At 42.5% G+C, this 14,634-nt stretch overlaps 2 protein-coding genes across 3 annotated transcripts in view; both read left to right on the forward strand.

The window, feature by feature from the left end:
• cd209 (CD209 molecule) overlaps window positions 1-865 on the forward strand; it is a 3,796-nt gene extending 2,931 nt beyond the window's left edge. The window contains 1 exon segment of the mRNA NM_001124633.1: window positions 43-865. Within this exon segment, the coding sequence (NP_001118105.1) occupies window positions 43-205 (163 nt within the window). The 3' untranslated portion in view covers window positions 206-865.
• A 1,438-nt stretch (window positions 866-2,303) lies between these two features.
• On the forward strand, window positions 2,304-13,482 carry LOC110518073 (COP9 signalosome complex subunit 7a). 2 transcript variants are annotated; one of them, XM_021595817.2, is made up of 8 exons: window positions 2,304-2,460; window positions 3,859-3,981; window positions 4,121-4,196; window positions 5,202-5,290; window positions 7,242-7,444; window positions 7,792-7,897; window positions 8,691-8,860; window positions 12,902-13,482. In XM_021595817.2, the coding sequence occupies exons 2-8, from the start codon at window positions 3,859-3,861 to the stop codon at window positions 12,939-12,941; spliced, it is 807 nt and encodes a 268-aa protein (XP_021451492.1). In that variant the 5' UTR covers window positions 2,304-2,460; the 3' UTR covers window positions 12,942-13,482. The 2 variants fall into 2 exon arrangements, with proteins under 2 accessions (XP_021451492.1, XP_021451497.1); XM_021595822.2 differs by having other exon boundaries at window positions 2,332-2,460; window positions 3,778-3,981.
• The last annotated feature ends 1,152 nt before the right edge of the window (window positions 13,483-14,634 follow it).

The following is a 14,634-nucleotide window of genomic DNA, read 5'->3' on the forward strand; positions in this document are numbered from 1 at the left end:
CACCATCTCTCTCTCGCTCCTCTCTCCCTGTCTCTCTTTCAGGTATTGGAATGAGTATAGCTCTGAGCCTGACAATCACCAGTCAGGAGGATCACATGGGGAAGACTGTGCCACCTTGGACAGCCATTCGCAGACCTGGTTTGACGTGCCGTGTGACCACATCTACAAACGCATTTGTCAGATGGATGCCATTCGGCTAGACTGAATCACAGGACTAAAACGAAGCCATGAACTTCCCGCTCATCTCGATCCGCCATCCACATATTCATGAACGATGGCAATGTTGTCTTAAATAGTTTATCCTTTTTCTGTCTTTCAAGCGATATGAGATGTTTTAGTGCAAATGAAAAGCGCTATAAAAGTGAAATCACAGTTTTTACTGGGAACTGAACTCGGTTATGGATCAGATTTATTCACCTACACTGCCAAGTGTGCGTATTACTTAGTATTTTCTCGGAAACCATAAAGCAAAATGGGACAGGAGAGGTTAAGAGAAGGACTAAGATATTGAACGTCAAGACGAGATGAATTATAGTTTTATGGTATATGTAGTTTCATGAAAAGTTCATTCCGTACTGAAAATAACAGATGCAAACATCTAGCAAATCTGGCACCTTCTGCAAGGAGGATTTAAATTCCTGCACTCAATTTAGTAAATCAGTTACTGCAATCAAGGAGGTAGATGCTCTAATCAACTCTGCTGCTTGCCAAACGGATTGCTGTGATACTTTTGAGCAATCTGCATGCTTTTTGTTTTGTGTGTGACCTGTACAGAAATCTCCAAAATGTACTGTATTGCTGCACTAACCATGAACATGTATTCCTGAGAGTTAATGTGTCAATAAAAACTGTATTTTCAAATGAATTACTCTTCCTCTGATGTTTCTTTCTGGTTTGTGTCTGGGTTTTTTCCAGTGTATGTTACATTTTACTGGAAATAAAAAAAAAAATGTTTGAAAAGATTTTGGCGAACATCTCTTGCTTTCTCCTGTGTCTTTGCTCATCCATTGTTTTATTGTTCAATGATGTAGCCTGAAAAATTAATGCGTTTTCATGTTTTTTTTGTAGTTTTTTTTTACACATTTAAACACATTTCTTTGCTGAAATTATGTTTTTTAATTCGTATTTCTAAGAGAAGACAGAATAAGAGCTTTGGGTGGGTGGGTAATATCCAGGCAAAGGACATGGAACTGTATGGAAGGGAGTTTAGTCCAACGGTAGCTATTCCTGTAAATCCACCATGGCTACTCCCACCTCCAGTAGTGGAACTAGAAGTGTTGGAGAGACTACGGAAAGATAGGGCGGGTGCTGATCCATCTGATTTGTTGAAGAGACGTCTTAATACTGTGTTTCAGGATTCTGTGGCCATTTACACAGATGGTTCAAAAGATCCAAGGACAGGAAGTACTGGGTCAGCATTTGTAGTGCAGGAATGTGGGGTGGCAGTCAGGAAACGAATTAGAGATCATCTGGCTGTATATACAGCGGAGCTGATGGCCATACTGTTGGCCTGGCAGTGGGTGGAGGAAGTCAAGCCAGACAGAGTAGTTGCTCTTATTCATGGGCAGTGTTGATGAGTCTCCAGTCATTTAGCTCATGTAGTAGACAAGACCTGCTTTATGAGGAGCAGATAAACAGATAAGACTTACTTGGGTCCCAGTCGATGTGGGGGTGGAGGGGAACGACGCAGTTGATGTACTGGCTAAACAAGCACTTATTAGCGGGGATGTTGATGTTGTAGTTTCAACAAGCCTGATATGGACAGTGATGGTGCAGAGATGGCAGGGACAGTGGAATAGAGATACTAAGGGCAGGCATTTATTTCAAGTACAGAGGAAAGTTGGGGAGGGGAGGACGTTTTTTTGTACAATATTAAGGGTGGGTCACAGCCAGTTGAATAAGACCTTAAAAGTGATAGGAAAGCATTCAACAGGAAAGTGTGATTATTGTCAGGAAACAGAGACCGTGGAGCATGTATTGCTACAGTGTGGGCAGTATCAGAGGCAAAGAGAGAGGCTGATATCTAGTGTGAGGGAGAAGGGAATACAGAAAATGAGTTTAGATAGTATATTGAGTAGAACGTCATTAGACATAGTCTCAAATATTTGGTTATCTATTTTTAGAGAAACGGGGCTGCCAGATAGGATTTAGTTTCTCCCTGTCTCGGGCCCACACTCCAGTACTCCAGTACAGGAGGTGGCGGCAATGCACCATAACGTTGGATGCAAATCGCCGATAAACCACATCAAAGAAGATACTATTTGCCACAAGATGGCACTATTTTAAAAGCAACAATCTGGTCCGTTCAGTCCCTTGTCAGTCAAGACAAACACTCCCCTCCTCCTTTTCACGTTTCGCCCAATGAGCAGTGATGTTCTCCTTTGTTGTTAAACGTGCACTGACGGCGGAACTGAGGGATTCGGGGGACAGGCTATCAACTTGAGTTAGCTTACCAATAAGGTAATTTGTTGCTTTTATTTTCTATGGACAAATGTGTAAACTAGTTTTAAATAAAGGTAATCGCATGGTTGCCCTTGCGTCATTTAGCTACGTTAGAGTTGAGTCGGTAGACAACCGAAAAACAGGAAGAGGCCTAACGTTCCAGCTTTACGGTCATGCCTCGAGCTGTAGTGGTAACGTTAGCAGCAGCTAGCATGACTCCTCATAGTCATGCTGTAGTAAGCTAGCTCTTATGTGCTAGTTTTGCTACAACAGTTGGTCAAACTTTAGCAATCTTTTTAGTTTGATTATTTTTTAAGTATCGTTTCGATTGTAAATCTACCACAAAGAGCTAGTGAACTAGCTCCCTTCTAGGCTAGCATGCAATCGGTTGTTCATGACTGTGTGACATAAAAAAAAATACACAAGACCGTGTGACGTTAGCTAGCCAACTTTACTACTAGTCAGAAAATCGGTCCCTGCCCTGGGACTCAGCATTGAATGAACTTGACTCAAAACACTCCACACTAGGGCCAAGTTTAGTAGGTCGAACGATGCAGATATAATTGATCTGACATGATTCCTTATTTTACATGTCAGTCAATATTTTCCACAACATTGTTCCCTAAGCTAGCCTATAGTAGCCGACTAGTTGAGTGTAATAGGCTACATTGTGAAGTAGTAGCTAAGTGTGCAAAGTCATGGTTATCTGACAATGGCATGGAGTGTCCTAGTGCCCAGCCTAGGAAGGTTACTACTACGTAGCTAGCTAGGCTATTTATAAGTAATGTGGTGTCTGGCTATTATTCTCACAAAATAGCACAGTATATCAAATACAAATAGGATAGATCTCAAATTCTCAGTGCTTTTAGTAGGGCCAATTTCATATTCAAATTAAGCTAGGCCTATTTAATTATGTAAAATGATAATCTGTGTTTGTGACTGGCTTTGGCCAGAAGGGTGTTTTTCAAAGCACTTGCCTACACATCAGTTTGAGAGGGAAAATTGAATTACTGACTTGGAGTCTTGCCACAAGGGCTATTTGTGTAATTGTTTTGGTTAGACAGAGCTACATGCATACATTAACAGAGCATTGAAGTTGTCTTGCTATTTAAAAGAAGCTGATCAGCCTCTTAAATGTAAGATATGCAGTATTAACGGTTCATTGAAGGTCAACAATTGTATTCAAGACAATTTTAAGTCTTCACTTTTTTCCTTTCCTCCCTCCCCTCTCTCCCCCCATTCTCTCACTGTCTTGCATTTTCTGTCATTATTTCTCTTATCCTGATTTCGTCTTTCTCCTACTCACTTCTGTTTGCCTTCTGTCTTTTTTGCTAGTTCTCTCTCTTGCCTTCTGTCTTTTTTGCTAGTTCTCTCTCTTGCACACTCTCTCTCACTCTCTGTCTCTCTATCTCTCAGATGGAGGTAGAGCAGCTCCTCTCTCTCTCAGGCCCGGCGTTGGCCCAGGCAATAAGTTCTCTGCTGGAGACACCAGGCCTCTACGTGTTCTCAGACATCCTTGAGCTGCCCAACGTCAGAGAGGTAACACACACACAAACAAGCACACAGTCACAGCTGACCTCAAGGCACAGCTCTCACTGGAGGTGGTATAGCTAGAGACCCTAACAAGCCCCCTCTATCTGTCCCCCCCACCCACTTTCTTCTCCTACTCTACCCCAAGCTGGAGACAGGCCCGCACGCTCCAGTGTATCAGCTACTCAACCTCTTCGCCTATGGAACCTACTGTGACTATAAAGGTACAAGCGTGGCAGGCAGCGGTGCTGTGTGAATAAGTCATGTAGTGGCCCTGGAGCTGTTTTATTATTAGCAGTATTTCTCTCCCTGCTCATCGGCCCTGCAGGCCTGGCAACTCATCAATGTTGTAGGTTGTCACAGCCCCCGATCATTTACAGAGTCAACCACAAGACTTTATTTGACCCTATACGAGGAGCCAAGTGACAATGTTTGGCACGGCAGAGGTTGCGTCCCCAATAACCTCTCCTTTCTCAAGAAGTATGCACTTGTTCACTTTCCTTCGGGGATTTGGAATTAAAGAACTGGTATATGGAAACTCCCGCTAGCATTCCTGGTGGAAAAAAATGGGGTCCCCAGAACTTCTGGTGGAAGAAATGGGGTGCCCGCCGAAACAGTTGACTATCACTGCTTTAGCCTGCCTACACCAATCCAATGCTTTTAAATTTGTGGGGAATAGGGAACAAGTGCACACTTTAGGAGGAAGGTGAGCTCATTGGGACTCAACCAGGGACAGACTTCTCTGACGTTTTGTTAGACATTCGTAGTGGTTGTAATTTGTTGCATTTTCACAAACTGCCAAATGAAATCCTGAATACCCTTTGAAATACCGGAATATGCAAAGGACTTGTCATTCTTAAGCAACACATTTATGTAACAAGACTTCATAAGAGACGAGCAAAACGGAAGAGAGAAATACAAATCTTGTTATGTCAACACATACCGTATTCACTTTCATAGTGCTTTTTAGAATTGCAAAATGGAGCACAGAGGAATACTCAAGTTTTTTTTTTTTAAGCATCCACATGCGCAGGCTCACACACACACTCAAATTATTTTTCATTGTATTCCCTTGTGTAATTCAGCAGGCAGCAGCAGTTTCTGCCTGGACAGGAGCCTGTACGCTTGTTTGTAGGGATGTTTCCCTGTCATAATGTGTCCCTTTTCTGTTGCTCTTTCGCTGTCTTGTTTCTTTTCCTTGTCTGTTTGTGGTATGTTAATTCTTTCAGAGAGGGCAGCCTCTCTCCCAGAGTTGACCCCAGCCCAGAGGAACAAACTCCGTCACCTCTCCATCATCAGTCTGGCATCTAATCTCAAGGTAGAGTTCCACACATTCATCTGGTTTTAAATTCCTTACCCTGCTAGATTTAGTACGCTCAATGGGGGTCACTCACATTATAATTGTAGAATAATTTAGAATGATATGTAATATAATGATAGCCATCATCCGTTTTCCATTTAATCTGAAGGTAACGCTCTCTGGATTTATCTTGTCTAGTTTTTCTGTGTATTTTGTTATTAAATGATTGCCGGTCGAAAAATAATTATGGCAGTGTTTCCATGGACTCTAATGGCCTACCTACAACGGTAGTTCTAACAATACTCAGCAAGCTTCAGTGCCAAAAATAGCAAGCAATTTGCTCAACTTTTATTTTGATGATGTGGTTATGAGACAACTTGCTTTGTAACTCTGACACATGGACAAGATAAATGACTCTGTGTTGTGAAGGACTTTAAGAGCCTGTCTGTGATGTGGTTTAATTTTTATTTATATCACATAGATGAGAATGATAGCGGCTGAGATTGAAATCATTATGAGATACTGGCTAGATACTGTGTTAAGTATTCTGTCCTTTCTTCTCTGAGCTCTGTCTCTCTATGTGTTTGTTGCTCCCTGTTGTCTATTCATCTAACTCTCATTTCGAGCCCATCCACATTTCATTTTTTATATTTTTTTACTCCCTCTGCCGTCTCTCTTCCTACCTTGCTTTCACCCATATCTCATTTTCTCCACTCTCCCCAATAAATAATTGATTGATTCATTTCTCTCTTTCTCTATTATTCTCCCTTCTCCCTCCCTCCCCCATTTCTCTCTGGTATTTCTCTTCCCGTCTTATTTTTGATACTGTCATAAGTATAAGTATGCCACATTGAACCTCTGTATGGGCACACCTTAACGCACAGATTCACCCGTTCAAATGTGATATCGTTATACCTCTGTGCAATGTTCTGTTGATTCCCGGGGTCATTTCAGGTTTTCGTGTGTATCTCAGTTATTTGCCGGCTGTATTTCTGTCTGCTTTAACGGCGAATAGCTCTGATGCACGTGAAAACATGACATGACCCCGGGAATCGACAGAACATTGCTCAGAGATGCACAAAAAAATATTCCAAATGGGTGAATCTATCTTTGAATTGCCCAATAAAGACTTGTTAAAGCCCCATCACTCTGTCTAATAAATCACTGTTTATTTAATGAAAATAACTACAAAATATATGTTTTATAATTTATTTCCCCGAGTCTCCTTTGGCCCTTGAAATGCTCAGTTTGATCGTGTGGGCTTTAGGAAACAAATTTGAAGATTTACATACACCGCCCTGATTGGCTGATAAGATGGTCTAGAGCCCACTCCCTTACCCAGATGAACAGTCATTGGTCTATATAATCATATCACAATGTGACATCATGATGTGGCCCAAAGAAAATCCATCCCACCTGAACAGGCTGAAATTCCAAGCATTTTTTTCAAACAGCTTTTATACAAAGGTCATCATAATTTTCACAATTTCTGAATTTCCGACCTCATAGTACGGAAATATATAAATAAATAAAAGTTACATCCATTTTTTTTTACTGCACTGCCCCTTTAAAACTTTAAACTCCCCTCTATCTCTGGTAGCTATTTTGATGTAATGGTTTTGTACATTTATGTTGACCCGCCCTTCCTTCCTATACCCCTCTCTCTTACCTTTCCATTCCTCACTCTTACATCATCTCTTCTCTCTCCTCACTGAAGTAATAAAGAGCATCTCAAATTCACCATATTTCTCTCTCCCTCTCTGTACCAGATAACTTCTGTTGACCCAACATAGAAGAATTTGACATTCTCTCTTGCCCTCTCTCTGTCCCCACCACCCTCGCTCGACTCCCTCCTCACTAACGTCATAAAGAGCATCTAAAATGCAACATCTCTCTCTCCCTGTGCCTGTTCACTTCTATTGACCCAACGTAATATAATTTGACATTCTCTGTCTCCCTCTTCCCCCAGTGCCTGCCCTACTCCCTGCTCCTGCAGCAGCTGGAGCTGAAGAACGTGCGGGAGCTGGAGGACCTGCTGATTGAGGCGGTCTACTGTGACATCATTCAGGGCAAGCTGGACCAGAGGAACCAGCAGGTGGAGGTGGACTGCAGCGTGGGCCGAGACCTGGGGCCCAATGAGCTGCCCAACATAGCCAACACACTACAGGAGTGGTTAGTTAGTGATATGTGTGTGCGAAGAGCAGTGCTAGAAGTGCCATTTCAGTTTACTTCGTGAATTGAAATGGAATTGACTCCAACCCAGCTCTGTGTGTGTGCTTGTGTGTGTGTGCGTGCGTGCGTGTGTGTGTGTGTTTGTGGGACGAAGTTGAACTTTATTTATAGAACACATTTCTTATAGTGGATGCATAACCAATACGCTTTTTAAACGAGACAAATTCAAATAGTAAACAATAAAATAACAGTGGACATGATAGAGGCAATAAATAAGATGTATAGAATGGGATATAAAATAGATAGTATGATCATTCATATCAGTGTCTAAATAATCTGTCTCTCAGGTGTTCAGGGTGTGAGGCGGTCCTGTGTGGGATCGAGGAGCAGGTAACCAGAGCCAACCAATACAGAGAGAGCCAGCTGAAGGTCAAAGTTCAGGTGGAGACAGAGGTTAGTACCAGTAGCCACTTTTCTCTGGGTAGAGTCAAAGATGATCTATTATGTTGACAAGATAGTCGAGTGACAGCTCTAACAATGGAAATACATGTTCTCAAAGATGGAAGGCAGGCAGGAGGAGGCGAGATCAGGTGGGTCCATTCTAGCTAATGAGAGGGCAGATGCGCGTATCAACAACAGGCACAACTCCGTTATAAAGTAGTTTTGCCACATACCGAAAGGCCATGTGTATCCACTTACATCAGTGCATTCGTAACAACTTAACCATTACGATAGCAAATTAGCTATTAAATGTTTTGTTGGCCAAAATTAACCTCAATACAAGAATTCCTCACTTTGTGGTCATATTTTCGTGGACAGGTTTTGGCTGGAGTAAACAATCACACTAGAGGTGAAGCCATAAGCCAAACGTATACTCATTACTCAATGACCTATTTCAGTGTCCAATTTAGAGCTCTGTCCAGTGTCTTTATTGAGGCTGTGGGCCACAGGTGGCTTTTCTGTCCTCCTGAGTCGGTCTTCTCCAATTTGAGGTAGAAGTTACTCTCTAACCTCTTCATATTAGAAAAAATAACAACACCTTAAGCTTTTCACATTACTGAGACAAACTAGTGCCAGGCTGTATTGGGTCTGGCCTGATTATGCATCCACAATAGCTGCTGGAAAGGACCTTGTAAGAAGAAAATATCCAAGCCGGCCCAGTACATTCCGAGTCGGCCTTAGTTTGAATCAGGCACATCTGTTCTAACTTCATTAGTTTACCTTTCCTTATCTCTCTCTCTCTCAGGTGTCAAACCTCCAGAAAACGCTAAAGGCCAGCTCCGCCTCACCGTCGTCCGGCCCCGCCGCCGCTGGAGCCGCATCCAATCAGGATGCAGACCAGCCGGCCGAGCCACGAGACCCCGCCTCCTCTCAGGAACCACGGCAACCGGGCAAGAAGAGTTCAAAGGTCAAAGGGTATGTAGGTCAATCCCATATTTCCATTGTTTTATTTATTTTATAGGCATTACCATTTGATGTTGGTGGGCTATCCTCAGGGTCTTGTTCATTTGGGCAAGAAACAGTAACTATTTTTTTAACATTTCGCATCAAACCCAAAAAATAAGTCCAGGTAATACCTGTTTCAGTCCTAGGTGCCTTTTGAGCATGACCTCATCCTTCCAGGGTCACGACAGAGGTGTGGTTCAAGCCGAGGCAAGAAGAAACATTTGTGTGTTGCAAAAAAACATTCCAATCGCTTCAGATGAATTCAAATGGCACGAGTCGATTACGCAACCACTGCGTTTCATGTCATTTCGCAGCGTCTTCAACACAGTAATATTTTGGTCGTTTTTTTTACAACAAACATCCATTTAAACGCCAGCTGCCAGTGGAAGTGGGAATAGTGACTGTGTGTGTGTGTAGCGTATCTTCATTAGCCAGAGAGGCTGTGCTTTGTAGAGGTACTCACAGCGCTACCTGGGACCCTCTCTCTTCTGGGCCAATTACAACACTAAATCCTCATCTGTCCTGGATTTTAAAAAAATGTCACTGAAGTGAATAAAATTGTAAAAAAAAAATAAGTTTCAGGTGCTAAAAGGAAAGGTTTTTTTATTTTTTATTACATGACAGGATGAATTTTTCTGTTCCAGTTAAAGGAGTGATTATGATTCACTTACAGGGTGACAGGAAGTGGTAGGAGAGTAGTACAGTAATATAGTCATTTGTTTGCCAACATTTTAATCAAAACACCCCTGCAATAATATGTGGCAAAATGAGTTAAACCAAAGGTGAAAAAGGACATCATAAACAGACCTTGTTCATAACTGTGTTGTGTTACAACTATCATAAAACTTGAACTAAAACAGCCAGGAACTTATTTGCTTGATTTGGGAAATTGCCCAGGGACGTACAGTTGTAGCCGGAAGTTTACATGCACTTAGGTTGGAGTCATTAAAACTCGTTTTTCAACCACTCCACAAATTTCCTGTTAACAAACTATAGTTTTGGCAAGTCGGTTAGGGCATCTTCTTTGTGCATGACACAAGTAATTTTTCCAACAATTGTTTACAGACAGATTATTTCACTTATAATTCACTGTATCACAATTCCAGTGGGTCAGAAGTTTACATACACTAAGTTGACTGTGCCTTTTAACAGCTTGGAAAATTCCAGAAAATGATGTCATGGCTTTAGAAGCTTCTGATAGGCTAATTGACATAATTTGAGTCAATTGGAGGTGTACCTGTGGATGTATTTCAAGGCCTACCTTCAAACTCAGTGCCTCTTTGCTTGACATCATGGGAAAATCAAAATAAATCAGCCAAGACCTCAAAAAAACAATTGTAGACCTCCACAAGTCTGGTTCATCCTTGGGAGTGATTTCCAAACGCCTGAAGGTACCACATTCATCTGTACAAACAATAGTACGCAAGTATAAACACCATGGGACCACGCAGCCGTCACACCGCTCAGGAAGGAGATGCGTGCTGTCTCATAGAGATGAACGTACTTCAGTGCGAAAAATGCAAATCAATCCCAGAACAACAGCAAAGAACCTTGTAAAGATGCTGGTCCTATATTGACATAACCTGAAAGGCCGCTCAACAAGGAAAAAGCCACCGCTCCAAAACCACCATAAAAAAAGCCAGACTACGGTTTGCAACTGCACATGGGGACAAAGATCATACTTTTTGGAGAAATATCCTCTGGTCTGATGAAAAAATATATATAATAGTTTGGCCATAGTTACCATTGTTATGTTTGGAGGAAAAGGGGGAGGCTTGCAAGCCGAAGAACACCATCCCAACCGTGAAGCACAGGGGTGGCAGCATCATGTTGTGTGGATACTTTGCTGCACGAGGGACTGGTGCACTTCACAAAATAGATGGCATCATGAGGGAGGAAAATTGTGTAGGAATATTGAATCAACATCATTCAGGAAGTTAAAGCTTGGTCGTAAAGTGGACAATGACCCCAAGCATACTTCCAAAGTTGTGGAAAAATGGCTTAAGGACAACAAAGTCAAGGAATTAGAGTGGCCATCACAAAGCCCTGACCTCAATGCTATAGATAATTTGTGGGCAGAATTAAAGATGTGTGTGTGAGCAAGAAGGCCTACAAACCTGACTCAGTTACACCAGCTCTGTCAGGGGGAATGGGCCAAAATTCACCCAACTTATTGTGGGAAGCTTGTGGAAGGCTACCTGAAACGTTTGACCCAAGTTAAACAATTTAAAGCCAATGCTACCAAATACTAATTGAGTGTATGTAAACTTTTGACCCACTGGGATCATTTCTCTCTACTATTATTCTGACATTTCACATTCTTAAAATTAAAGTGGTGATCCTAACTGGCCTCAGACAAGGAATTTTTACTAGGATTAAAGGTCAGGAATTGTGAAAAAACTGAGTTTAAATGTATTTGGCTGAGGTGTCTGTAAACTTCCAGACTTCAACTGTATACTCCAAAGCAGGATCAATGAGTTAGCCAGAATATTTAACTAATTCATCCAGCGCCCTACACTACGAATCTGGTTTGAGGAATTGGCGAGGTAACTTAGGTCAACTCTGACTTCAACTCGGGATAACCGGTGACACGAATGTGGCTATATTTCTATAGCCAAGAATCCTTCAGAACTAACCTGCTCTGGGGCAGACTAACTCGGGGCTAACTCCTTTTATTTGAATATATTGTCTGAGCCGTGAGTTTTAAGGACCAATGAAATCACATTGCGTCGTCACCCCCTTCATTTGCTGAAGACGACTGATTTAAATATTTTATTAATCAACTTTTTTTCTGTACATTTTTTAAAAATGTTAAAATACCTATCACAGGACACATTTAGTAATGACAGAATGCATTTGAAACTTCACGCACAATAAAACATTTGTACGACTTAATCCAAATATGTTACCGAGTAAAAGGCGCTAGTTGTTTGATAAGCACACCAAAGACGGCATTACGATACGTAATAAAAGGAAGACGGCACTTCTAACAGCCTATTCCCCCACCATAAGCCTGCTAAATTTGCAGGATAACTTTTCTTTCATTCTGATTTCGACACAACTGAAAATGTGACACCGACTAGCCCATGGATAGATGTTTCAGCGTTGTCTAAGTAAAGAGTTTGCCGTTCGACATGAACAAGCTCAGCTCGGGTAAGCGGCGGGCGCGCGATCAATATCCACCTTGCAACTTCGTAACATGGATGAAGGCTGAGCTGGAATTGAAAGCTAACTGAAGCTGACTAGCTTTATAAAACCCGGAGTAGATCTAGCTTGTACCGTAGTATACCCCTCTTGTACAGGATGCGAACAGGTGACTGGCGGTTCGACGTCAAGCTGACGTCATCCTCGTACCCCTCTTCTGTTTATTGAAGACAGGCGTGTATTGGAGATAAGCCTTTAAATGCCGTTTGAAGTGGGGACTGTGGACATGCTCTACCTGTTATATAATACCCTGATTTGCTCCGACCTGTAGATTTTATTCAGACAGCGTGAAATGAGTGGGGAGACGGAGACGGGGAGATGAAGATTAGCGGTGGGGTCGGGATTAATACACCGGTTGGGTTGGTGTATGTGTTCTGCAGGCAGTAGTCTTACACACTAGACCAGCCACAGGCATGCATGTATTTGTAAAAAAAACGATTTTGTGATTTAGGGGACTTTTTTTCCCCCCACTGACATGTAGGGATCAACCATGTAAACTATTGTTTCTCAAACTCGGTCCAAGAGGTACATGTTTTAGTTTTTTTTGCCCTAGCACTACATTCAAATAATCAAAGCTTACTGATGCGTTTGGGAAAACACTGATCTAGCGCGAGGTGCAGTGTGCGAAATTACCTCGGAGCCTTCGCGAGAAATGACACTGTGACACCCGCCCGAGTCTGTTAGAGACCGGCGTTTATTTGCTACAATGTGAAGCGATACCCGGGCCTTTATAAGAAACGGGCGCTTGTCGGGGACATCATCTTCGGGTAATGTAATAACTGTTGTCTGTTTTATTTTTTGTCTCAGGCTCCGTGGAAGTGGGAAGATCTGGTCCAAGTCCAACTGAAGGCAGAGAGACCCCGCTGATCCACTGTCAGATGCACGGACTGAGACACAGGTTGACAGACACATAGACCCACACAGACTCATAGACCGATAATGTGACCCATGCACAGACAGACACTGAGATTAACACACACGTTCACACATCCTTGCACGCACGGAAACACACACACACATATATACAGACACCGAGTCCGACAGACACACTGTCAGTGAGTGACCGACTTGACACCCATTCTGATAGGTGTGTACACACAACCAGACAGACGGACTATCTGCACTGTGTATATACACAGACCCAAACCCATTCTAACGTGTACACAGAGAGAGAGAGACAGAGAATAATCTGCTCTGGGCAGAGCTTTGCTGCTGTCGGGAGAAGCAGCGCCACGGGCACTGAAACCGAATGTGTGTATTTGATGTATTCTATTGTGTTACACTTTTTGTTTGTTTGTATTTTTTTTTCTGCTGAGGATTGAGTTGAGACGTGTATAAAATCAGGATATGAATTGTTGGTAATAAATTGAACCCCCTCTATTCATTTAGTATCAGTCTGTGTTACTGTTTTTTGTGCATACTTCAAAGTGCAACTGGAGGTTGCATCACTAGCTAAATGTTAACTCACAGAAGGGGGATATCTGTGTTAGGTCAGACCCTTAATTAGGTTATCCCCAAAGAGACTAATATATTAGAGTGCTGGAACTACCCCTGTGATCAGTTGGCTTGGTTACACACACACACACACCTCATTTTCCCTGTCACATACACGCATCAGACACACACACAGGGCGTTCATATTTGATATCGCTACATTTTGCCCAAAGCTTCTATTTCACCGTCAAAATTGCCTGTCTGGATTGTCTGCCCCCTCCCCCATCACACGCTCCACATTTAATTTTTCACATTCATCCTGTCCGTGTCTCTTTCTCGCTCGCTGTCTTTCGTTCTCTCTCCTCAGTCTCCCTCTGTTTTCTCTAAAAACCCTATCCTGCATGACGTTAATGGTAGCTATTAACTCCCATGACACCCACAGAGAGAGAAAAGTGGGATGGAGAGACAGGGAAATGATCCTATTCCGTTAACCCCATTTCCGCCATCTTCCCAACTTTCTTTCTCCCCCTTTCTGTCTCTCTCTCTCGTTCTCCCCCCGCTTTAAATAGCTGTGTTAATTTCAGTCAGTGTGATTGAGCTTTACTGTTTCACAGTTTGCTCGGATCCTACCAGATGGGAGCTGTGAATTCTAGCAGCTGTCACCTAGGTGTCGCAGCGGTCTAAGGCGCTGCATCTCAGAGCAAGAGGCGTCACTGCAGTCCCTGGTTCGAATCCAGGCTGCATCACATCCGGCTGTGATTGGGAGTCCCGTAGGGCGGTGCACAATTGGCCCAGTGTTGTCTGGTTTTGGACTGGGTTAGGCCCCTCATTGTAAATAAGAATTTGTTCTTAACTGACTTGCCTAGTTAAATAAATATATAATTTTTTTTTTATGAAAGAAAAGTGTGTGTTTATGTACGCGTGGCTGTGAGAGGGATATTGTGTGCGTAAAACCTCAGATGTGACTTTGCGTGTGTATACCTAACTGTGTGTCCTTCCTTAAACACAGATACTATGGAATACTACAGGGTCAGCTAGTTGGACTTACAATCAACCAGTAGTTAACTTTGGAGTGGACTTCAGCCAATCAATTACTTTGATCGATC

The sequence above is a fragment of the Oncorhynchus mykiss genome, chromosome 3, assembly GCF_013265735.2.
Source record: "Oncorhynchus mykiss isolate Arlee chromosome 3, USDA_OmykA_1.1, whole genome shotgun sequence".
Lineage (NCBI taxonomy): Eukaryota > Metazoa > Chordata > Actinopteri > Salmoniformes > Salmonidae > Oncorhynchus > Oncorhynchus mykiss.